The following is a 24,754-nucleotide window of genomic DNA, read 5'->3' as shown; positions in this document are numbered from 1 at the left end:
CCACCTGAATGCCTCACTCTGTACAGGGGCCACCTGTGTCAGCTGCCGCCAGTGTTCAGGTGGGTCACGGAGCAGCCCCCATTCGTGTGCTGGCATCACTGGTGGCCGATGTCAGCCGTGTGCAGGTGCCAAACGTGTGCACAGGTATGTCCCTGTCCCCTCCTGGCCTGGCATAGCTCAGCACGACGGGACCTTGCCACACTCACCCCTGCCCCTGCCACCAGGACCCAACACGGCTTTTTCCAGTAGAACAACTTTATTTTTCATATCCCCCTGCCTTTGGCCGTTTCATTTTCACCATATGAATACAGTGAGAGGAATTGCTCAGCATAGAGAGAACCAGGGCTCACCCTGCATACCACAGTGGCCAGTTTCCAGCTGTAGCAATGGCTTTGCTGTAAGTTTGAGGGGAAATGGTTCTTTCCCAAATGGGTAAAAGAATGTGGATTATATTTATGTGCTTTTTTTCCCTCCTGCCACAATCATGTAATTGAAAATTTGAGCTGCAGTTGCTAATCTCGTCTGAATCAGTCATCTACATAGATTAGACACCTTTTAACAGGAACAGGACTAATGTTTTGATTCCAAGCCCCAGGTGTGATGATTGGCGGGAAAAAGCAACCCCTGGAAAATCAGACCAGAGGCCAGCTCAGCTCCCAGGTCAGAGTTCGAACCGACTGTGTATGTGTTTGGATTTTAGCTTGTTGTACTTGGTGATCAGATCCAGCTTGCTGTGCCCCAGAGTCATTCTCTTCTCCGCCCCATATACGCTGTTCTTTTCTAGCAGCACGTCCTCCGGGAACTTGTCATAGCAAGGCTTTATGGACTTTTTATCCTGTTTGAGCTGGGTGTATGGGGAGAAAAGGTCAAACTGGCCATGTCCAGGGCTCTGTCTCTTTTCCACCTCATAAAATATGTTCTCATTTTCAGCTGGCAGCTCCCCAGAGGTGGCCACAGGTGCTCTCTGCTTCAGGCTGGTCCCATTGCTGCTGGTACCCTCCGACAGGGACTGCAGTGGCTGCCCTGCTCTCAGTAGGGAGCAGTGGCTGCTGTTGGCCTTACTGTCCCCCTGGCTACCAGGTTTATTGGAGGAAGGCTCTGGCTGCACGAATGTCCTTGCTATTACAAGGTTTGATTTTGGATATGAGGCTGGAGGACAGTTCACCAAGTCTGGTGGTTCTTCTTGCTGTTTAGGGCAAGTGGGCTTCAGGAATGTGTCTTCCTTCCCCTTCTTATTGCCAGAATCAGAGCTGGAATCTTGCTTTTCCTGGTGTGCACTGCAGCTGGAGTTTTTCATAAAGGGAGACACTTTTATGCTCCTGATGCTCACATTTGAAAGGCTGCTGGAGGGACTCAGGGTCTCAGTATCATTCCCCTGAGTGGGTTTTAGGAGACAGTTGTCAGCTTTTGAGGTATTCCAAGAAGAGAGACATGTCCCAGGTTCTGGCACACAGAAGCTGGTCACTGCTCTGGACTCTGCATACAAGTACCGGAATTCCTTGTCAAACTCTGCAACAATTTGCCCACGGAAGTGGGTCACCAGGCCGGTGTGCACTTGGCTGCAAAGCCAGGTAAAACTGCAGGAAAAGAAACAAAACACATGAAACTTTAGTTCACAGAGTACCAGCATGCCTAGCATGGATTTTAACATTCCAGTGATAGATTGCTACCTGATTTGTGTTGTTAAAACTTTCTCCAAGTAGGCAGGTGTGAGATTGCTCATGGAGATGAATGTACTCATCAATAATTACGAAAAAGCAACCCTAAAGTGGTTTAATTTCAGCTCAGGGTCCCCTGCTCTTCCCTTGTCTTGGCAGGAGCTGTGTTCTCATGTCCTGACATCTGCAACACATGATGGGTTTGTAGGAGCTGCTTGGACCAGCAGGAAATGAGGAACTGCCGTGAGGTCTCCAGAGACCACAGGAATACCTCAAGACAGGAAGACTGATGATTGCTCTAAGTATTGCTGTGGGATTCCCAAATGCAATAGAAGTTAATTCTTGTCTCAACAGGTCCAGTCCCTGCCCTCACAGTTAAGTGTTTTGGGATCTTTTCTGGGAACTTGTCATATTCTGCCTTAAAACTAAACTGGTTTTGCCCTAGCTGGAGAAAAACTTCCATTAATTGCCACTGCAAATTTTCTTATCTGTTTAATCCCACTTCTTGTTTGTGCCCAAACTGTAACCTAATTAACTCTTCCCCAGTATAGCTAAAGATTGTACCACATTCTCCTAATCTTCCTTTTCCTGATTAAACAGGGAAGTTCCTCTCCAGAGTGGGATCCCCAGGCTCCTGGTCATCCCAGTTATCAGCTGATTTTTTTATTCTTTCTGTAGTCAAACCCAACCAGCAGACTAAATAAGTCAAATAAACCAGAATTTTCATAGGTGGAATACCAGCTGAGGGCTTGTGTTATTGGCTGCTAAAGCAAGACACTGATTCTGAAAAGCAAGATAAAATGACAGGAGCTCCAGGAGAGCAATTGTCATAGGAGTTTACATTCTCAAGTAAATGTAATTTCAGGACAAGATACTGGCACTGTGTTTTGGTACTTCATTAATGTTTAGCTCACAAGACATCTATTTGGTAACTTCTGCTAGGAAACCCAGCTCCTGGCCTGTCCCTGAGCACTCTGCAGTTGTTATAGGTCAGACTGGTGTTTGGTATGTTTACATTCAGCAATTACAACCCAAAGAGAAACATAAAATGAAAAAAATACTCTGCTGCTTCATATCAAACCAGGTAAATTAGGTAAGAAGGCAAAAGTAGTAAAAGAATGAAAATATATTTGTGGGTGGCACGAAGAGTACTCAGAAATACCGTCCTGAAGGCTCAAAGCAAATGCATCCCTTGACAGAGATATTAGGGTGAAAAAATCAAACCAGAAACTACCTGGGATGGCTAAATGACAGAGGAGAAGCTCCTAATCCCAGAGAGGCCATCTTTGAAAATAAGTTGGGTCACACATTGCAAAAGGGGCAAGAAAAAATATTCAGCTCTTTTTGAGGCCCACGGTTCATGTGCAACAGGAGTGTTCAGATAATTCCTCTGCATCCCTTTATAGTACAGGAGCTTGGGCTGCCCTGAGCCCCCTTTATACAGAACACAAGGGAGGATCAGTCTCCTGTTGAGATCTCTGTAGAAGAGATTAGAAAATATCAACAGAGCAGATATCAGAGACTGGGCAGGAGCACAGATCATCAACCCAAGAATGCCAAGGGAATGCCAGGATGAAATAGCTCAGGTCCTAACCAGGCTGTGCAATCTCCCACTTGAAAGGACTCTGGCTATCAGGAGAGTGACAGGGTACTAATGTGATAGAATGTTTTTAATGTTCCAGACCATTAAGTCTCACAAATTAGATAGATACAAGTTGCGTAGATACTCAAATTAGTAGAGACTCTTCTAAAGAATACAGTTAATGGCCATGTAGGAAATACGAGATAATAGGAACGGAAGCTTTGGCAAAGGAATGTTATCTCTCTAAAAGCCCAGAGGTTCTTTGAAGAAATCCAGGAGTCCAGACAGGGGAGATTTCATGGATTGACACTGTCAAAGGTGTCTGTCCCAGGGCACTTCCTGGCTCCCAGGAGTGCTGGTGGCCCTGGCCACATTGTCACAGCATTGTCCCCAGTCCCAATGCACCCAGCCATCTCCTCTCACTCACGTGAAATGCCCTTTCCCCTGTGAGGGGAGAGCACTTCCCCAGTCTCATGACTGTCCTTGCCAATGATGCCTCTTGCCCCAGTCTGGGCATTCGTGTGTCCCACTTTCCCGTGCCAATCCAATGAGGTCCTGCTCACTCTGTATCGTGACAGGATTTGGAAGGAATCTTCCAAGTCCATTGGTGGCACAGGCCTCCTTGCCACAGCACAGGTTTCCAGGATGGATGGAACAATGTGTTCTTGCCAGCCATGGCTATTTCCATCGCTACAAACTGATAAAGGTCTTTTCTTCCCTGACGTCATAGCCAGGGAATGATTTCTGGTATAAAAATGAGGCACTAGATGAAGTTCACGGCTTACCAATCCAATACAGACAGGAAGAGATACTTCCTTGTACAACACAATACCCACGTGGGCTTTGGAGCTCCTCCTGTTGCAGGCCACCCTGGATGCTAAAAGATCATAGGAGCTTCTGAGAGGGGTAGGATTTTACTGACATTTTTTTTCCCTATAACAAACTGCTGCTCACAGCAGTTCTAGATCACCCTGGGACACAAAGAACTCTGGAAGAGGATAGCCGTAGCGTAGGATGCCCTCCCTGCCCTGCTTTCAGACTCTCCAGGAGTGGTGCAGCTCAGCCCTCGGCCGGGAGATGGAGGTGCAGCATCACCTGCGGGCGGTGGGGGACACCGGCCACTCCTTGCCGCACCTCCTGCCCCGGGCAGGGGCGGGAAGAGTACCTGCGCTATTCCACAGGTCTCTGTCTCAGCAGCATTTTCCACTCGCGGATTTGTTCCCTGCATGCTCCTCTGTACAGCTGTGTTCTGCTTTGGGGTCACGGTGGCCTTTGTCTTTCCTCAGCTGTTTGTAGAGGTGACTCTGGATCTCCACACTCAGCCTCTCTGCTTCAGCTCTTTCCAACACACAACATAACAATTTGCAGAAGAAGGTTTCTTGCTTCTTTCAATAGTTTCTCAAACTCGTTTTTCTGTCACTTGGGCTGTCACAAAACCATTCTTTTCTTTCCATATGCCAACACAAACCTCTGTGTCTTGGTTTTGCTCATGGCTAAATGCATGTACCACATAACACTCATTGCAAGACCTTTCATTTCAAGTGACATTTTCTTTGATAACCTGCCTTTATTGCAGCAAGCTCTTTCAGCTTGCTCCCAACACACTTGAAATCATTTCCATTCCTTGATTTTCATCTTTGTTTTGATCCAAACTGCTGCAATGTATTCAGCTAATTTGGGCACCCATGTCTGTTATCTCTTATTCATTCTTCCAGCAGCAGACCTTGTCTCTTTCTCCCGGATTCACTTTTTATTTATGCACCTGAGGACTTACTCCTCCCTGCTTCTGTGTGCCCAGCAAGGCTGTACATAACCCATCTCCTGGCAATGTCACTGCATTGCTGCGTGTGTCACCTGGGGTTCCCTTGCGGATGCACTGTGCTTCCCACTCCTTACGCACTCACTTCCTGCTTAATTAGAATTTCTTTCTTGAGGTGACTCCTCATCAAGCTAGATCTGGAAATCCCTCTTCAAATCTCTTTCCTCTTGCTTGAGCCATAGATACCTGTGAGTATAAGCACCTTTCTTTGAAAGAAATTCCAGGCTTCCTTCAGCTTCAAACCCATGTATCTTTATCTGTCCATTGCCAAACACTTCTGTACTTCAGTTTTATTTCTTCTGAATCCATGTTTGGAAGCATTTGCACTCTTGTAGACTTTTGCCTACAATTTTGAGTTTCAGCTGCTGTGTCAGCTTCAACCCCAGATCTTGAATTTCTCCCTATAGCAAACACTGGGCTCCTTCCTCCCTGTGCCCATGGCAGGACACACGATACCATGACCATCTGTTATTTTCAGCAGAGAAATTCAGTCTCCTCTAAGGCAACCCAAACTGCCACATAACTCCTTTTCAGGCTGACAATATTAGCTCTTTTCTCTGGTTCTAGTCTATCTTCCCTGTTCAAGATCCTGTTTAGATCTAGCCCCTATTGGTTCTTGGATTCCTCTCACCTGCTGAAACACTAAATACCTTAAGTGCTTAAATAAACACTCTATTTCTTCTGGTGCCCAGAATAAACCTAAATAGCTAAATATATAATTACATTCAAGATTTTAGATTATTGCTTTGCCTAGATACCTCAATCTAGTTTTTTTCCTTCATTTAAAATAAATATGTTAAACATTTAATCAGGGTACACATAAGTGTTCAAGGGTCTAAACTAATTTGCCTACATTTGTTTATGATAAGAGCAGTGCGCTTGGTTTCCATATTTAGAAAATGCTGCAAAAATATGCTTGATCTGTACCAGTAGGGAGAATAAGTTAAAGAATCATAGAATCACAGAACATCCTGAATGGGAAGGGACACATTGGGATCATCCAGTCCAACTCCTGGCCCTGTGCAGAGAGTCCAACAACCCCACCCTGGGCATCCCTGGAAGCACTGTCCAAACACTCCTGGAGCTCTGGCAGCCTTGGGGCCGTGCCTGTTCCCTGGGGAGCCTGGGCAGTGCCAGCACCTCTGGGGGGAGAGCCTTCCCCTGATCTCCAACCTAGACCCTTCCCTCTGCCCCCCTGACTCAGCTCCATGTTGTTCCTATTGTATGAATGAATAAAACCCGTGGAAGCAGACTATTTCTGCATATTTGTGTCCTTTTCTTCATTGCCCATCTCCTCATTGCAGAACTGCCAGACTGGAGTAACCCAATGGATAGCAGAGTGGAGTGGATTGCTACAGACCAAAGCTGGGATGTGTAGAAGGTCACACAGTTATGGATCATGCACTTCACTTTAAAAATAAATGCAAGAAAACTGTATTCTGATAAAAGAACAGGACAGAAATCAGGGACACTTGGGTAAGGAGTTAGAATCAATGGAAAACATCTGAACAAATAAAGCTGTATTTAGAAAAGTGCACAGTGGCTGTACTGTACTGGAACTTTGTGAGCAGAGTGCTGATGGCAAATAAGCCACATTGAGGGGTTGCTGAGAGACTAAAAAGGCAGAAAGCAGAGTGATAAAGGGAGATCCTGCCAGGCTGAATGGGGGCCACTATGGGGAGAGTTGCCGAAATCACATTTTAGACACTATAAATGACAACTTATTGGAAAAACTAACCAGAAAGCCAACAAAAGGAGAAATAACATTGCCAGTTCAGAGAGCTTCTTTGGGAAGGCCACTCAGCAAAAAATAACCATGACCTAGCCCTATCAAATATTCTTTCAGGCCCAAAATAATTCACAACAGTAATGCATAACTTCAAAGAGAAAGTGAGGAATGCTATTAAAAAGAAGTTTAAAAGAGCAATCAAAAAGGTTAAACGCTTGAGGCGGCAAGAAGATTGTTTAAAGATGCTATGTTAGAGTCTCAGAGAAAATGTACGTATCAAAATCAAAACATTTTAAATAATAAAAAAAAAAAATCTCACCATAGTTAAAAGATGCATTAAACAACAATATTAAAGCAAAAAGCCTTCAAAACTGGAAGTCAGCAATTTTCCAGTTATGAACCAGGGAACAACCTATCATTTAATATTGAATATAGCGGCAGAGGAATGGAAAGTTTTAAATCTGAACCTTTCAAAGAGCTCCTGGAAAACTACAAACCAGCCAGTCTTATTTCCATACTGAACAAACTGGTAGAAGTAAATAGAGACTAAAATGATTAGATGCATAAATAACTATAATCATAATGCTGAAGACTCAGCATGTTTTTGTGGAAAGAAGCCATGCCTCAAAAGCCTCTTGCAGATCTTTAAGGGAGGCAGCAAGCACACAGATGTGCTTGATGGATCAAACTTGAACTTTCAAAGAGATTTTGACATGGTCATTCAGCAAAGAATGTTGTTAGAAAAATTAAGTGATCATGGAGTACATACAAAGGAAGGGCTTCTCAAGAAGTAGCAGCTGATTAAAGATACAAACACTAGGAACAGGTTTAATTTACCCACTGGAAACCCACAAGTTTTGTGCTGGGATCAATGCTGTTTAATGTGTTGAGGAAAAAAGTGTAGAAACCGTCCATGTCAGACCTCGTGACAGAATTATTGTGGATCAAAAGAAAACTGGCTAAACAGAAGATGCAAGATGATCTTATGGTAAGGGGGGAATATGTGACAAAATGATGGACAATTAAATGTCAATAAATTCAAACTCTGGATACAAGAACTTACTGAAAAGCCAAGGATACTTTACCTGGAGAAGAGATGGCTCATATGACAAATTGTAATGGAGGAGGACAAAATCATGGATGCTGTCAAGGAAGTAAATAGGAAACACTGATTTTTTTTGTGGGAATTTGGGGACATCAAATATAATTATCTAGCAGTAGGTCTACTGTAAACACCACAGATTGGTCCTTCACACAAAACACAAATTAAACTGCATAAGCCATTGCCAGAGGGCATCATGGAGGCCAGACATGGTGGGAAAGAGTCTCCTGTAGCAGACTGAACATAGAGAAGCATGTACAACATAAAACCCTGGAATTCTGAAACCTCTGATCTTTGCACACAGCATTGATGAATTGCAGACCTGCTGCTGGGTAAGAACACTCTTACTCTTGTTCCTGTGTCATCCTGAGACACCCCTGGTTCTACCCTGGATCTTTGGCTTTACTCAGTAACTGTTCTCATCCTTTGGATTTGGCTTTCCCTTCTGCAGGGACAGTAATCTAAATATCTCCTATACAGGTTGCACAATACCCAGGAGCAGACATCCTGATTTTCTGCTATGAAAGCGTTTCTGACAAGTGTTGAACTAATTCCTTGAGAAAAGACTGTTACTGTTAGTCCAGAACATTCTGTGCTTATTGGCAGAACACAGAATCAGATGTAAGACCCTACTCAACTGAAATACTATCTTCCAGAATTCCAGAAGTTTCAGCTTTGCAGAGATCTGTAGAAAGGGAGCACATGACAGCCCCCAGTGCCTGCCCTGAACAGCACAGGGAGGAACTGACCCAGAGACCTTCATCTGCATTTTTAGCAATGCCCTGACTCTGGGCCACAGGGAAATCAGATGTTCCTCCAGCTGTGCAGTTCAATCCAGCTGACACATGCTCAGCCTCAGCCATTCAGAAATGAGTGATCCATTCATGTACTCCCTGTCCCTGCCGCCTATGGAGATGGATAGAGGGAATTGAAAGACCAGTAGATGTGACATGGATAAGTTGTGAGCTCAGCAGTGCTGAGAGAACACTTGAACTCAAGGCTCTTAGAAGGCTTTTTCACCTAACCAGTTCTATGATCTAGCATCCTGTGTTTCCAGTGATTCACTCCATTATTTTTAAGTGTCTCAGGATGGTCAAAATGCTACCAGACACTGCTCTCCATGTTGTTTAGAGATTTGACACACCAGTTTCAATGCACTTCCATTTTTTCATTCATTTTGCCAGAGTTTGATGAGGTGAGACCTCCAGTCTTAGAGATGATGAAGTCAACACCAGAGGATAAGGTGCAGCTGGAACCTACAGTGCTGATAAGGACACTGGTAGCCTGATGGTCCAGCATGTGCTCACAGAGAGATTGAAACTGAGAGGAGAGGGAAAGCAGTGTTCAAGGAGATATGGTGGAAGGAGAATAAAAGTATTGCCAGGACAACAAAGTCACAGAAAAGGCTTTCCTGAGGTTGTGCACTATTTGTGAAGGGTAATATAATGTTCAACAGTGTGAAAATACTGTGGGAAAGATCTGCAGGTGGAAAAGTAACTGGAGTCTAGTAATAAAAATATAGCACAAGAACAAGTAGTCCTGACCCTCTGATCAAAACTGCAGAGAACATTATTAACTGAGATCACAGAGGCTACAAAATTAGGATGGGCAGCAACAGTGAGAGATTTAATCCATTCATGCACATACAAGTTAATGCTTCACTGGGATGAACCATGGAGAAAAACTTTTTGGAAGTAATAAATGATTACATGATTACAGAATTAACTAGTCTAAATTGTTCAACCCACAAGAAAAGATATGATTCAGGATGTAGTCTGGAATGGTTCATAAGACTTAATTCCAGAGGCAGAAGTGGAAGGACCTGTTTGTAAGAATGATCACAACACAATTTTACTCTTTAGTGGAGAGCAAACAAAATAAATGCAGCAGGTGGAGGTTCAATTTCAAGAAAGGAAACTACGTAAAAATGCAGCAATTGGTCAAAAAGAGTTGAAAGAGAGCAGACCAAAAATCTCCAGAATCTCCAGGGCTGTAGGTTGTTCACAAATGCTGTACTGTAGGTTGCTCACAAATGTTGTACTGTAGGTTGCTCACAAATGTTGTACTGGCAGTCAAGGAATCATTTAAGGTCTGGGTGTCAAAAGAGCGATGGCAAGGCCATAGCTGAGAGCCTCAATGAATTCCTGCATCCATGGCTGGTGCTGGTGACACTGAGATGTGTTTGGCTCAGTGTATCAGCACTACCAGAAAGGAAAAGGGCTGAGAGGTTTCCCATAGGATCCCACTGCAGAAAGGGCTCTGAGTGCAGTCTTAAGACTGGAGCTCCCCTCTGCCCTGGGGCCTGCAGGGTGTGCTGTGAAGAACAGTATTCCTGCTGGCATGGAGAAGCACAGCCTCTTGGAAAAGGACAACAGGGCAAAAGCAAAAGCAAGCCCAGCTCACCAACCTGCTGGAGTTTGGTGAGGGAGCCAGTGAGCACAGGGATGCCCTCAGGCATAGAGGAGTGCAGTGAAATCCCCAGGTTTTCAGGTGATCCTCAGGTCCTTCAGATGGTTGGATACCTCACTGAAGGTGAGCAAATTCAGAAGTCCACAGAACTGAGCAAGTGGACAAATATGTGGCAGATGAACTTCAGTAAAGGAAAATGTGGTGTATGCATAGGGGAAAATTATCTGTGTGATGCTGAACCTGGAACAGCTCACATGGAGTTCAGAAAGCAGTAGCAGCAGTTGTCTGACATCATGAGCTCAGAGTTTAATGGCAACTAAAACATGCAGTGAGTGTTGGCCCCTGCCAGCAAGGGCCACAATCACAAATCAGAGTCTGGGCACCTTTTGCCCCTCTTGAACACCTCACTGCAGTGTATCAGGGGAGCCACATGCAGTTCTGGTCTCTGCACCTCAAGAAAGAGGTAGTGAAGTCACAGAGGGTACAGAAAAACAGAATTGAAAAGGCTGAGGGGTTCAGCAGCCACTGTATGAGAAGAGACTTCTGAAAAGTCCAAGGTTCTTCAGATAAGAAAAGGGCAGGGAGGGTGGATAAGATGAAGGCTTGGAAAACTGTGAAAGCACTGACTGAGGTGAATGCAGGGTAGCTGTTTAACCAGCATGCAGCACCAGGAGTTACATTATTCAGTATTTTGGTAAGGAATATTTCCTCAGTGTCACCAGTCTCTGCCACAATAGTTGCTGTATTTTCTTACCTGTATGTTCCAGCAAGAACTTGGTCACAATCAACCAGGACAAATTTTTCCAGAACCTGGCCTGCAAATTTCTTGCCTGCTTTGCTGTAGTATGTGTCTCCACTCAGGCATCTTATGCGCATGTTCTGAAACCAAAGCAGGGAGAGTTGGTAAGGGGCCATTTGCTGAACTAAACTGAGATGTTCCCTTATGTGACATTGCTGGACTCCCTCAGGTTCCTGCTCTGCTCTGAGAGGTAGAACTCAGCAAGGTATTAAATATTTATTGGCTCCTACATGCCAAATATTTTGTCACACTGCCTGCTTCTACAGGATAAAAACCAGCAAAAAATCTGTAAGTTGCACTCAACTGCAAATTCTAATTTGAAAAAAAAGCTTGGGCGAATCCTATGAACTTAGAGATAATTTCTGACATCTGTAAAATTATCCAATTTCTTCCAGATTATTAATAATATTCAATGCCCCACACTAGCTGATGGCTCTGCATTGAACTAAATTTTGATGCATAACAACTAGCTAGTTTCTAATCAATAGAGTGTGCTGCTCTGATTTTATACAATGACAGGCTTAAAACTAAAACATCACTCAATGAAAAAAGACTTACAGAGAGGAATATCTACATTTTAAGGAACTCCTTTTTATCAATACATTTTTAAATTATATTAACATTTTCAGCTGCTATACTCAACTGAAGCAGACCTGATGCTCCACTGCAAATACTTCTCTGATACAACCTTGGCCTGTTAAACCAACTGCCCAGAATAAAGTGGGGAATGTGGCTCGGCATCCATTGGGAGCCTCTTTCATAATGTGAGGTACTTGCCTGTAACAGAAGTTATTTGCACCTCAGGTGAGGAAGACAAAAGAGCAGAACAGTAACTAAACTGTTACTGACCTGCTCTGTGTGATGCAGTGCCAAACAAAACATCTGGCATGTAATAAACATCCCTAAGGCTACACCTAGGCCAGTTTGCCAGGTCACCCTTCCTGCCCCCCAGGTCACCTCCCCTGACACCTACAGCACCTCTGGTACAGTAGGAGCTGTCACAAGTTGTCACCACCTGGATTTGACCTGGCAGGTCCCTCTGCGGGCAGCTCATTCCTGCCGAGCATCAGCCCAGCGTTAAACAAAGCCCTGCAGCCGCTGGCTCTGCGCTGCCACCGCTCCTGGCAGAAGCGGGCGCTCGGGCAATGTGGCGATGCTCCTCCGCCACCCAGCAGATTTCTGGCCCGGCACAGGCAAGGGACAAGCAAGAGCAGCTGGGGTTTGCCTGCAGATGTTCCCCGCAGGGCGCAGTCCGGCCGCGTTCAGCTCTGGGGCTCCCCGGGCACCCCGCGCCCCTTCGCCCTCCTCCGGGCTCGGCGGAGCAGCGACGCCGTGGATGCTTTCACTGCTGCCAAATCCCTCCGGGAGCAGCCGCCGGCTGGGAAGGCTGCGCTCTCCCATGGCAGGGAGGGTCTCCCAGCCCACCCGGCAGCATCGCCGCCCTCCAGGGCACAGCAGCAGCAAATCTGCTCCTGACCAGAGCCCGTCCAGGCTCTCCTTTGCCTGGGGGGGCAATGACAGCTGGGGAGAGCAGGAACAGGGCAATCATTTATGGTGCTGCCCCTAATACTGTTTTCTGCTCTGAGATTTCCTGAGCTTCTTGTGGTTTGTCTCAGTGGGAAGCCCACCATGATCTCGACTCCAAGTACTGGTCCAGACTTTTCTTGAGTTCATGGAAACTTCTAGCAAGGACAGAGCTGAAGCTTCAGAATTTTGGCACTCACTTGTTGGCTTTTTATGTCCCTGAACATATCCTCATCTGCCACTTAGGAGGAGAGAGAAACCTTTTCCCTATAATGACAGTGTTCCATTGGAACATGTTACCCAGAGAGACTGTGTGGTCTCCGTGCTTGGAGATCTGCCAGATGAGACCAGGTAAGGTGACTTCATATTAAACTGTGATCCTCTGAAATGACACCACAAGTTGCTGATTCAGACCAAGATAACGCTGTATACTTGGGGAGGTGTCCTTGTCCTGTGGCCAGTCAATACAGGGATTTTTTTATTCCAAAATGATGAATTTTTATTAATACTGGTTCTCACTGGGAGGAGCTTCCTCCTCCCACTCTTTCCTGGGGAAATTAAAACAGCTTCAGGTAAGGGGTATTCCATAAATTTGTCACCACAGTATTTCTTCACTCCCTTTATCCTTTCCAAGGCTGGGTGAGTTTCTGATATCTGGTTCATTTTTATCATCCTCTTCTTCCTCTTGTCAATCCAGACCTTGAATCATTCCAACATGAGAATCCTGCACTCTTGCAGGACAGACACCCATGTACTACTCTTGCTCCACCTGGAGAGTAGTTCCAGGTTCAGCAGACAGATGTTTGAAAACTCCAAGTTAAAGCTTCTGATGTCACTGCTGCCAATGCTCCACACAGGATTTTTTAATGCTCAGCACTGGAATTTGCCACCAGCAGACTCACACGTTGTTTTCAGAAGTAAGATACTGGAGGGGCAATAACCCCAAATTCCCTATTCAACCCCAAATTGTCACCAATTTTTCCAAATGGAGATTTACCACCACATCCTGTCACAACTTTGAGGCAGGAGTAAAATATGAACTCTCATTCCACTCAGACGTGTATTCAGCCTGTAGGTAATGGACTGCTTAGGTGCATCAACATAAGAGACACTTCAGATGGAGAGCTGCTAGTGAGTCATGGAATGGGGAGGCAAGTGTTAATTACCCATTCAAGCACAGGGCATGACATCAAGCCTAGCAAAGAGACACAGACATCTCCAGAGATATAAACTCATTCTAATTTTAATTTTTAAAATGGACACCTCTTGGATAAGAAGCAATAAAATACATTTTGGAGAGATGGAATTAATCTGAATGCACCAGGTCACTTCAGTGTGGAAGCTGTTTATGGAAGCAAACATGCTCCAGCATGGAGCAGTTTTCCCCAAGAGCTGCCATGTCAAGAGTTAGGGTGAAATGGGTCCTGGCTAGTAAAAAGCAAGACAGGACAGACCTTCACCAGCACAATGGAAGAATCACGGAATCATTTAGGTTGGAAAAGACATTCAAGGTCATTGAGTCCAACCTTGACAACAGTGCATGGAGCGCTTCTTTAAAGAAGCCTCTCTAAATTAACCTTTATGTAGACAGGTTAAAAATAGGGGGAATTAAGACATTTTAACTGTATCTATTTGGAATACCCTTTAAAACATTATTTTTGCATTGTCCCTAGCTTGTTTTTTAGCTAGGAATACTTTTGAGCTAACTGGAAGATTTCCACAAAAGTGAAGGGAAACTAGTGGCTGGAGTCAGTGATCCAGGGAATCCTTCACATCCAGGGAAGGAGCACAGCCAGGACTGCTGGCCTTACAGAAATAACAAATGACAATTTAAAAAACCAAATTCTATTGATAGGTGGTAGCCAGAAATGGGGATCAGCAGAATACTGGGATGCCTCTCTGAGGCTGCAAGTTCCCAAGACAGCTTGTGGCACTGTCACATTCATTTTTAATGTTTATCTGCTCTGGGCACCACATGCTGGGTGATAGGTACCCCCTGAGCAAGAATTGCGTTTTTCACAAATCCCTCATGTATCCACAACTGAATTGCAAAGCCTAAAAGCAGAACTTAATGTGAGATTTTTAGCCTGTAGGTTCAGCAGAAGGAAGTTTGGGGTTTGCAGCAGGACATCTGAGGGGACTCACTGTTCCCCTTGCCCTCCCAGCTATTCTGCAGCAGCTCTGGGCAGAATTTAAATCCCTGAGCTCAGGGATCTGAACTATGAGCAATTTAAGTCTTGCAATTCTATGTCCTAGAGAGAGGCCGTGTCCTCTCCCCCTATGTCCAGATGATACACGTTCACATAAACCAAATTTCCTGGCCTCCCTCTGCATCTCTGCACCAGCCCAGCAAAGTGTTCAGCAACTCACTGCATCTCCTTACATGGAAAACTGAAATGAGGACCACAAAACATATATGGGACTAGGAGGCTCCTGCACACCTTCCTCTCTGCATTCAGACACATCTCAATTTCCCAGAGCAAACAGCCTTGGTTTCTTAGCCTGCGACAGGGAGAGAAGGGATGAGTCCTAGGGACCAGGCAGAGGGAACAGAACACAGGGTACATAGTTTTTATCAATTCCAAGACCTGTTTATCATATCCATTGAGTAATTGAAAACTTACTGGGAAGCTGTCCTGAGTAAGAGCCATTTTATTGCACATTTCCACAAAATGCTTCAAGTACTCTTCATCCAGGATCAGGTAAACGGGGACGTGTCGTCTGCTTGAGACCTGCAGCAGGTCACACAGAATTTCCATGTCTGTAAACAGATCCATCACAATTGCTATCACCTGGCCAGGAGAAAAAAGGTGTGGGGGATAAAGAAACACAAAAGACTGTTGAAATTTCATGCCCAAGTGAATTGTGCTTTAAAGCATTGAAATCTCCTGAGTTACTGAGCATCTGTGGCCCCCTGAACAGTTCTGGACCTTTGTGTTTAACAGCTCTTACCCCACAGCGGCAGCTAAAATCAAATTTTAGTAACTAGGAAGACAATCCCCTCCTGCCTCATATGTTATTCGCAGAAAGGAATAGTTGAAAGGGTAACATGTGCATAAAGTCTGAATGTCAGTGCAACAAGTATGTGTTGCCTTAAGAAAATATGCCAAGAATGAAGTATATAAAAAAGAGCTAAGACTGAGCAATATCATTGTTCAATCAGCAAGAGTGACTCTACATGACTGGCAGATCAATATGGAAAAGTAAACTTTATTTTCAGGACGGACACACTGCCAGGTGAGGGAGAAGGTATTGTGATAAAGTATGTGCAAGTCCTCATTCCAAGATTAGATCCTAGGGGTGCCTAGACAAAATCAGAGAATAATGTGTGTGGAAAGGATCTCTTCCCTTTCCCTGCTGGCAGAACTCCTGCTCATGCAGCCAGGGATGCAAGTGGTGGGTATGAAACCTGACAGGAGGAAGAAGGAATAACACTAAGATAATTAAAAAATAAAAATAAAAATAAAAATAAAAATAAAAATAAAAATAAAAATAAAAATAAAAATAAAAATAAAAATAAAAATATATGTGTCTCAATAAAGCAAAGATAAGGTCTCCAAGAAAGGGATTTTAAAAAGGAAAAGAATTTTAAAAAGAACTGCCAGTTCTTTAAATAATGAGGTTGAAAAAAGCCATGGCAATCCATCCCACTGAGGAGATGGAGTGGGAGGGAGCAGACTGTCATGGCTACATGAATTCACTAAAAATGGGAATGAAAATACAGAAAACAAAAGGTAAGCCATGACAAGCAGCTACTACAAGTGAGATGACCCAGGACCAGACAATTCAAAACACGAATGACCTGCAACAAGAACAATGCATCGAGGGAAATCAGCCATGAATAGATTCAGATGGGATTGGAGACCCTGCTGCTCTGTTCCTCATGGAATGAAGCTGCCAGACAGCACTGAGGGGACTGTCATTTGGGTGAGGAAGTGACTGTTGGGATCCATCTGTTGGCTGTCACTGTCACTGTCAGGGGCAGGGGGACACCTTGGAGAAGGAAGGAACAGGCAGGAGAGCACTTGCTGAGCCGGATGGTTTGTCACTGCAGCTGAGGGTGCAGAGCACCTGGTGACTCAGACCTTGAACCATCAGCAGTTAACACTGAGAGCTCATGGAAGATGGGAACACACTGCAGGATGGAAAAGGGTAGGGGAGGATCTCAAAAGCTGAAAAAAAGAAATGGAACTACTGCCCAAGTAGTTAAGTCCCAGTCTTTACCATATCATAGTGAATAATGTAATTGGTGCTCCTAAATTGGGTTTATAACCCTGATTTGTGTTTCTGCACCTACCAGAGAATGCCCAAATAAAGATGACTCAAAACCCACTAAACCTGGGAGTGAAGCTCATGCTCTGCACCACACCTGGCACACAAGATGCATGACAATCAGTCCTGCTGCCATCATACCCCCTCCAGGAGGGACCCTGTTTTCCACCAGTGTTTTCCAACAGCAAATTTCTCCCCCTTTGAAACGTGCCCATCTCTCATGGAGAGCAGTCAATAGATGAGCTTTGCAAGCACTGAGAAGCATCTTCAGCTTCTCAAGTTAATGTTGGTGCTGGTCTATCAGCACAAGGCACCACTGAGGCCCATAGCATAAGAGGACTTTGCCACAACTCTCCACACTGTCCTCCAGCCAAAGACCAACTGCAATTTAGCTAAATTTCTTTGATGGGTCACACATCCTCTGATGATGAAGCACCACGAAAAAACTATAGCCCAGACCTTGTGCAAAGCCTCAGGCAAGTCCCTCTCAGCCAGACTTTGCCTCATGGTATTTGAGCTCATCTCAAACCCTTAGATTTGAGGCAGATTTGTCCTGGGGACAATCTAAACTCTCTTTGGGAAGTCACTGTGATGGAGTCAAGGAAGACCGAAGCTCCTGTGTCCCCAGATCCCACATGTCGGGGCAATGCCTGTACCCGGGGTGCACAGCAGGTCCACACCATCTTCCATTCCTCTCCCAATGCTTGCCGGCTTTGACAGGGCTGGTAGCCACAATTCAGGCTGATCCTTGCCCAAAGCGGCACTGCCGGGGCCACAGTGCCCACCGTGAGAGGGACAGGCTGAGCAGGCAGCAGGAGATGGCACAGAGCCCAGCAGGAGATGGCACAGACCCACCCCAGCAGGAGATGGCACAGAGCCACCCCAGCAGGAGATGGCACAGAGCCGCCTCAGCAGGAGATGGCACAGACCCCCAGCAGCAGCACACAGCACAGAGCCCAGCAGCAGCACACAGCACAGAGCCCAGCAGCAGCACACAGCACAGAGCACAGCACAGAGCCCAGCAGCAGCACACAGCACAGAGCCCAGCAGCAGCACACAGCACAGAGCCCAGCAGCAGCACACAGCACAGAGCCCAGCAGCAGCACACAGCACAGAGCCCCAGCAGCAGCACACAGCACAGAGCCCAGCAGCAGCACACAGCACAGAGCCCCAGCAGCAGCACACAGCACAGAGCCCAGCAGCAGCACACAGCACAGAGCCCCAGCAGCAGCACACAGCACAGACCCGCCGCCAGCAGCAGCACACAGCACAGACCCGCCCCAGCAGCACACAGCACAGAGCCCAGCAGCAGCACACAGCACAGAGCCCAGCAGCAGCACACAGCACAGAGCCCAGCAGCAGCACACAGCACAGAGCCCCAGCAGCAGCACACAGCACAGAGCCCCAGCAGCAGCACACAGCACAGAGCCCCAGCAGCAGCACACAGCACAGAGCCCAGCAGCAGCACACAGCACAGACCCCCAGCAGCAGCACACAGCACAGAGCCCAGCAGCAGCACACAGCACAGAGCCCCAGCAGCAGCACACAGCACAGAGCCCCAGCAGCAGCACACAGCACAGAGCCCCAGCAGCAGCACACAGCACAGAGCCCAGCAGCAGCACACAGCACAGAGCCCCAGCAGCAGCACACAGCACAGAGCCCCAGCAGCAGCACACAGCACAGAGCCCAGCAGCAGCACACAGCACAGAGCCCCAGCAGCAGCACACAGCACAGAGCCCCAGCAGCAGCACACAGCACAGAGCCCCAGCAGCAGCACACAGCACAGAGCCCCAGCAGCAGCACACAGCACAGAGCCCCAGCAGCAGCACACAGCACAGAGCCCAGCAGCAGCACACAGCACAGAGCCCAGCAGGAGATGGCACAGAGCCCAGCAGCAGCACACAGCACAGAGCCCAGCAGCAGCACACAGCACAGAGCCCCAGCAGCAGCACACAGCACAGAGCCCAGCAGCAGCATACAGCACAGACCCCCAGCAGCAGCACACAGCACAGACCCCCAGCAGCAGCATACAGCACAGAGCCCAGCAGCAGCACACAGCACAGAGCCCCAGCAGCAGCACACAGCACAGAGCCCCAGCAGCAGCACACAGCACAGAGCCCCAGCAGCAGCACACAGCACAGAGCCCAGCAGCAGCATACAGCACAGACCCCCAGCAGCAGCACACAGCACAGAGCCCAGCAGCAGCACACAGCACAGAGCCCCAGCAGCAGCACACAGCACAGAGCCCCAGCAGCAGCACACAGCACAGAGCCCCAGCAGCAGCACACAGCACAGAGCCCCAGCAGCAGCACACAGCACAGAGCCCAGCAGCAGCACACAGCACAGAGCCCCAGCAGCAGCACACAGCACAGAGCCCAGCAGCAGCACACAGCACAGAGCCCAGCACAGCCTGTGGATGCAGTGCCAGGCTGCAGCACCAGCGGCTTGTGCAAGCCGGGTGGAGCCCGGACAGACACTCGGGTTTCCAAAGCAGGGCTTGGCTCGGTCGGGAGGTGGAGCGGGCTGTGAGCTGGCGGTGAGCTCTGCTCACACCTTCCTCGGCACTGCTCCCGTGTGCGGCACGGTGCTGGGAAGCTCCGAGTGAGCTGCAGTGGCACAGAGGGGACAGCACACGGACTGTGCCCTCCCTGCACGGGGAGAGGCAGGTGGCCCTAGGGCTGCTCTTTACAGCTGTGGGTATCCATAAGGGCACTGAGATCAGCACATGCTTCTGGAAATCAAAGCAGGCAGCTCTTACAATAACATCAGATTAACCCCAAAGCTGTGAAATTTTGAGGGAAGAAGACCCTGGAAGTTTTTTTCCTCTCAAACCTTGTAAAGTGTGAGTTGAGTATCCAAGTACCATCTGCAATTCAGGCTCCTGACAGGTCATGTCTCACATTTAAAGCTTTGGGCATTCAAGTCAATCAGGCTTTACAAACTTAAACCTGTGTCAGTGCCTCCAGCCCCTCTGTTTCAGTGGTGGGGGCTGCAAGGCTGGGGCTGGCTCAGGGTATCTCTGCTCCTCATCATGTTGATCACAACCCTCTGAGCCCATGGCTTGGCCTTGGCAGGTCAGCATGTTAGAGACACAGCTGCCCCACAGGCTTTAAAAAAATTCACACCTTGCCATTGTAGGGTTAAAACACGACATTTCCAAACCCACTTCTGGAAGCTCACAATTCAGCAGTTACTGGAGTCATCACTTTAGGAATTGCAGCGCTTACCAGATCCCCACTGGGGTTTGCCATCTGTCTGGTTTGTAACCAGCACAGCTGGTTTTACTGGTATTTGCCAATAGCAGTGTGGTTTGGGTCATTACTACAGCGGTGCCATTTGATCTCTTGCTTCCCTGGGACCCTCAGGGACCCTTCTGCCACTAGGTACAGACACGAGTGCACAGCCAGAGTGCAAGGGGCACAAGAGGGGTGAAAGAAGCAGCATGGACAGTTCAAACCAGACTGGAGCTCATCCAGCAAGAGCAAAATTGTAATAGTATTGTCAAAGGATGGCAAAGGTGTGGCTGCGCTGCATCTTCTTATGTCTGTTCAAATCTGAACATCTGTCTTCAAAGAGAGCACATTAAATACAGTGAAGGCACAAGACCAACTGCACCAGCAAAAAATACCCAGGGAACAAACACTCCTTCTGTTAATTTGTCAGCACAAATGTGCTGTTGCAAGAGATGTCAGCTGATGTTGCTCTGTGTGACTACCGGGGAAGAGCAAACAGCATTTCAAGACACACACCTCCCTCTCTAGAGGACCTGGGAAAAGCAGTTAGGGATCTCAAAATCTTTCCCATATCACACCAGCACTATATCCCTCATAAGAGGAGAAACACTCTAACAGAGGGATCCATGACAAAAACTAAAAGTCTAGTGGCAAAAATGTTTGAAATGTAAAAACAGCAGCTGCAAAGCAAAAAACCAGATGGTTCTCCAAATGGTTCATACTGGCACTTCAAGCAAAGGAAGTTTTTACCTCTGGTTGCTCTTTTGTCATTAAGACCCATAAGTAACATCCTTTTGGATGGGTTTTTGGGCAAAATGACTCAGTAAGTACTTAAATATGTGTAACTGCGGTTGTGAATGAGCTGGAATTGCCATCAGTCATAGAGTTAATCATGGGAAGCACTGGCCAGAGCTGTTTACCCAGAAGCCAGTAGAACACCAGTAATAAATCAGTAAGATACTTAAAAACTCATTCTCATATTTCACACAATAGTAAAAAAACACTGTGTGAAACCTTCAACTTAAACATGAAGGGCAGAAAATTGTCAGGGCTTTGTCAACCCAAACAAAGAAAGCAAAAAGCTCAGTATGTACTGAAAGTATAATAAAGCATCTACTGCCTGGGCAACTTGCCCACAGCAACTGAAAAGTTCCTGTGAACTGAGAAAGGAGCAAGAAGTTTTCCCTTAAAGGAAAAAAGGCTTAAAGGATCACAATATCACTGAAGATCCGGGACAGGTGCTGAGTGACAAGGACACCTCTTGGCAGTCATTTACTCTGTGCATACTGCCACCACTGTCCTAATCCCCACTGCTGACAAGCATGGGGTCAAGATCAGAGAACTTTTCAGATCATTCAGATCATAAACTACCATAAATCAGCTGCCTGCAAGGACAAACAAAGCTTTTAGTCACTCATTTCCTGGACCAGAACTTCCTGTAATTCCCCATAAGATGCAATAGAAGTTCATGCATTAAGCACCGGCTGAGTACAACTGAGCAGCAGCTCGTGTGGCAAAATGGTCTTTTGGGAGGTAGAAAAAAGAGTCCCATTCACCTCATGTCACGCCCAAACTTCACTGATATGTGGCTCTTTGAGGATGTTTTAATGCTGCACAGCAATCTGAGCTGCTGGGAATACATACATTCATTTGCTCAGCTCTGCTGAGGTGATCCAGGTGATTCCTTATCTCCAGATTTTGCATGAGCAACAATGAATGTAAGGAGTGACTGTAAAGTTAATTAGGAAACTACTGGAGTGATAAGAGAAACTGTCAGATGTTGAGTGGTTAAAGTGGACTTTGTTCAAAATGTTTCCTCAATATCTCAACGCAAATACTACAAATGAAGATCAATGTGAAACAGCTGAAAAGAACCACAAAGAGGACAAAGACAAAAGCTGAAAATGTGTCTGAGATAGTTGTCAGAGCTGCTGCTTTCACATAGAGTAGCAAAGCAAAAGAAACAACAAGCAGCATAATTGAGTGAATAAATTCATGCCAGCATTATGCTTGGTAGGCAGGCACTGTAGTCATCCAGTTTTTATTACATCTGAGGGTTGTAATAACACACCAGAAACTGTGCAACGGGGCAAAAAGGGCTGATCTTACTCATCCCCGGGGAAGCACAGACATCAAGCCTGGGAGACAGGATTCTTAACTTAATTCAAACCACAAGCAGGGGTTTCAGTCCCACAAATTTACTCACGTCATATGTGGTGAGGTCCTGGCCCAGGGTGCCCAGAGCAGCTGTGGCTGCCCCATCCCTGGCAGTGCCCAAGGCCAGGCTGGACAGGGCTTGGAGCAGCCTGGGACAGTGGAAGGAGTTCCTGCCCATGGCAGGGCATGGAATGCCATGGAAGGCCGTTAAGGTTCCTTCCAACACAAACCATGCTGAGATTCTCTCTGTGACAGCAACTCACCAGGGGTATTGTCTTGTCCAGCTCAAAATTATGTCCAGGACTGGAGAAGAGCCCCGGCTGTGCAGGGGGAGCAGGGCTGGCTGGGACACACAGAGCCAGGGATGCTGCAGCCCTGCCACGCACCCACGCCGGGCTCTGGGACCATTCTGCATCCCTGCAGCCACAGACACAGAGCCTGCAAGGGCACTGCCGGGGTGCCATGAGATCCCAGGCAGAAAGAAGTTACAAGAAAGGAAAGGGGCAGGAATAGCCACAGGTCTGATGCAGAAAAAGCAATGCCATCATGCCAGACATGTAGAGAGCAGCCGCCAGCCCTCGGCAGGAGGCTCAAGGCTCTGTACGTACCGTCCGTGCCCGGCTGATCAGAGACCGCACCAAATCCTTAATGCTGTTCGTTTTGTTCCTTTGGAAAATCACAGTGGCTTGAGTCTGGCCAGACACTGTGAGGAGAGGTGTCCCTGGCCACCCCAGCTCCAGCTCTGGAGGGTGCACATCAGACATGAGGGGGAAGTAGGTGCCCGATGTCAGTTCAGAGTTGAGGGAGAACCTGTCTCCAGTGTCCGCGTCACCAGGGTCAGCTTCTTTGTCTTTCACTGCACTGGGACCTGGGGAGCTTTGGTTCCTCTGATGGCTGATGTATTCCATGTCCAAGGTGGAGAGGAATGGCAGCTCCCTCTCCTCGGAGATGGCGCTCAGGTAGCCACGCTCCCCCTGCTCCAGGAAGGCGTCGATGGCCAGCCTGGCAGTCTCACTGTGCTGCAGCACCAGCGGGGTGGGCTCCCTCCACCACGGCTTCTTCAGCTGCTCCAGGCGGCTCTTCAGGGGCCCAGACACCCCTTGCTGGCTCCCATAGCTGCGGTGGAGCTGGGGCCTCACTTCAACTGCCAGGTGGTTGAACATGACTGGAGATGTTGATGCCAGGAGGTGTCTCTCCTGCTGGATTAGTCCTGTGTCTGTCTTTAGGCTTTTTCTGCCTCTCCTGCACTCCTGAGCTCCTCCCAACAGGCTCCTTCAGGACTCAGCATAAGCTCAACTCCTTAATCACCAGGTACAGCCTCCCACTCCAGGGGAGGAGCCTGCTTCCCTAACACACACCTGATACTCGGTGCCCAGAGTGTCCCTTTTACAAGGGGAAGAGTATCAGCTCTTCAAGCTTCTCCTTCCTTTTCCTTGTAACTGACTAATGTACTTCCCTTCCCTTTCCCTTCCCTTCCCTTCCCTTCCCTTCCCTTCCCTTCCCTTCCCTTCAGGTCCCCACCCTTGGTGTAGCAGGCTCTAACCTGTTTTGTCCCTCACTGTGCTCGCAGTGGAAATGCAGATGCCGGAACTTGTTCTTGCTTGAATCTTTTTCCAAATCAAACATGCTTCTTAGTGTCAGTTATAATGAAACACAAATATCCCAAGTGGGTAATCAGACTCGGCAAAGAAACTTACTCATCCCTGAGCCACAGATAATGCTCCTCCTTAGCATTATTCCTTGGGAGCCCAGCTCTGCCACATCAGCACCTGGCAGAGAAGCCAGAACAGTCTATTTTTTGACACACAAAGTCATGGTGTTTGTAGGAATCACAGCAGGGATCTTGGTCATTAGGCACTGCAGGCGAGAAGAGCAATATTTCATGTGCTCTTTTAGCATCTCCCTGGAAATCCTTCAAGGACATTCAGCCTTAGGAGTCTGGTGCTGTGTGAATGATGATACTGCCCACATGCTGTTTATTGGGGATTAGTTAACTCCAGCTTCCCAAAAGCGTAATGGATTTATTTTTGGAGGAGCAGTACAAGCAGGCATTGCTATGTGAGTTAAAGCACTGTGTAGGAACACACCATGAGAACACAGCTCATGGTGTGAAGAGCTGCAGAGGAGCAGAAATCAATTCACTCTGGAGCTACTGGACTCCACACAGGCAACCAGGGAATAAAGAACTGGCTGGAGAGTTGATGTGGTCAATTGGCCTTTTATCAAAATCCCCTGAGATGGAATTAAGTCGTGTAAAAGCTAAATGTGTGCCCTGGAATAATCATGGGCAATAGCCACTGGAGAAGGACATGCCTGAGTGTGAACCAGCATATCCAGACACCAGGCTCTAAGTCAGCTGGGATGAACCATGTCCCCAAGGGACTATCACTCTCCACAGACTACAGCTGAGCAGGATGATTAGTTTGGATTAGCTGTCTAGTCTCTAGATGCCTGAAGTCAGGAGGAAGCC

General features: G+C 47.1%; 1 protein-coding gene across 1 annotated transcript; it reads right to left on the bottom strand.

Moving 5' to 3' along the window:
• Positions 1-243: 243 nt before the first annotated feature.
• FAM83C (family with sequence similarity 83 member C) lies at positions 244-23,550 on the bottom strand. The gene is made up of 4 exons (XM_056507172.1): positions 22,893-23,550; positions 15,247-15,414; positions 11,054-11,178; positions 244-1,577 (listed from the first exon to the last, which is right to left on the bottom strand). The coding sequence occupies exons 1-4, from the start codon at positions 23,445-23,447 to the stop codon at positions 662-664; spliced, it is 1,764 nt and encodes a 587-aa protein (XP_056363147.1). The 5' UTR covers positions 23,448-23,550; the 3' UTR covers positions 244-661.
• Positions 23,551-24,754: the final 1,204 nt, after the last annotated feature.

This window comes from Oenanthe melanoleuca, chromosome 20 (assembly GCF_029582105.1).
Source record: "Oenanthe melanoleuca isolate GR-GAL-2019-014 chromosome 20, OMel1.0, whole genome shotgun sequence".
Classification (NCBI taxonomy): domain Eukaryota; kingdom Metazoa; phylum Chordata; class Aves; order Passeriformes; family Muscicapidae; genus Oenanthe; species Oenanthe melanoleuca.
Note: the sequence above shows the minus strand (reverse complement) of the source record. Positions and strands in the feature narration are given on the sequence as shown.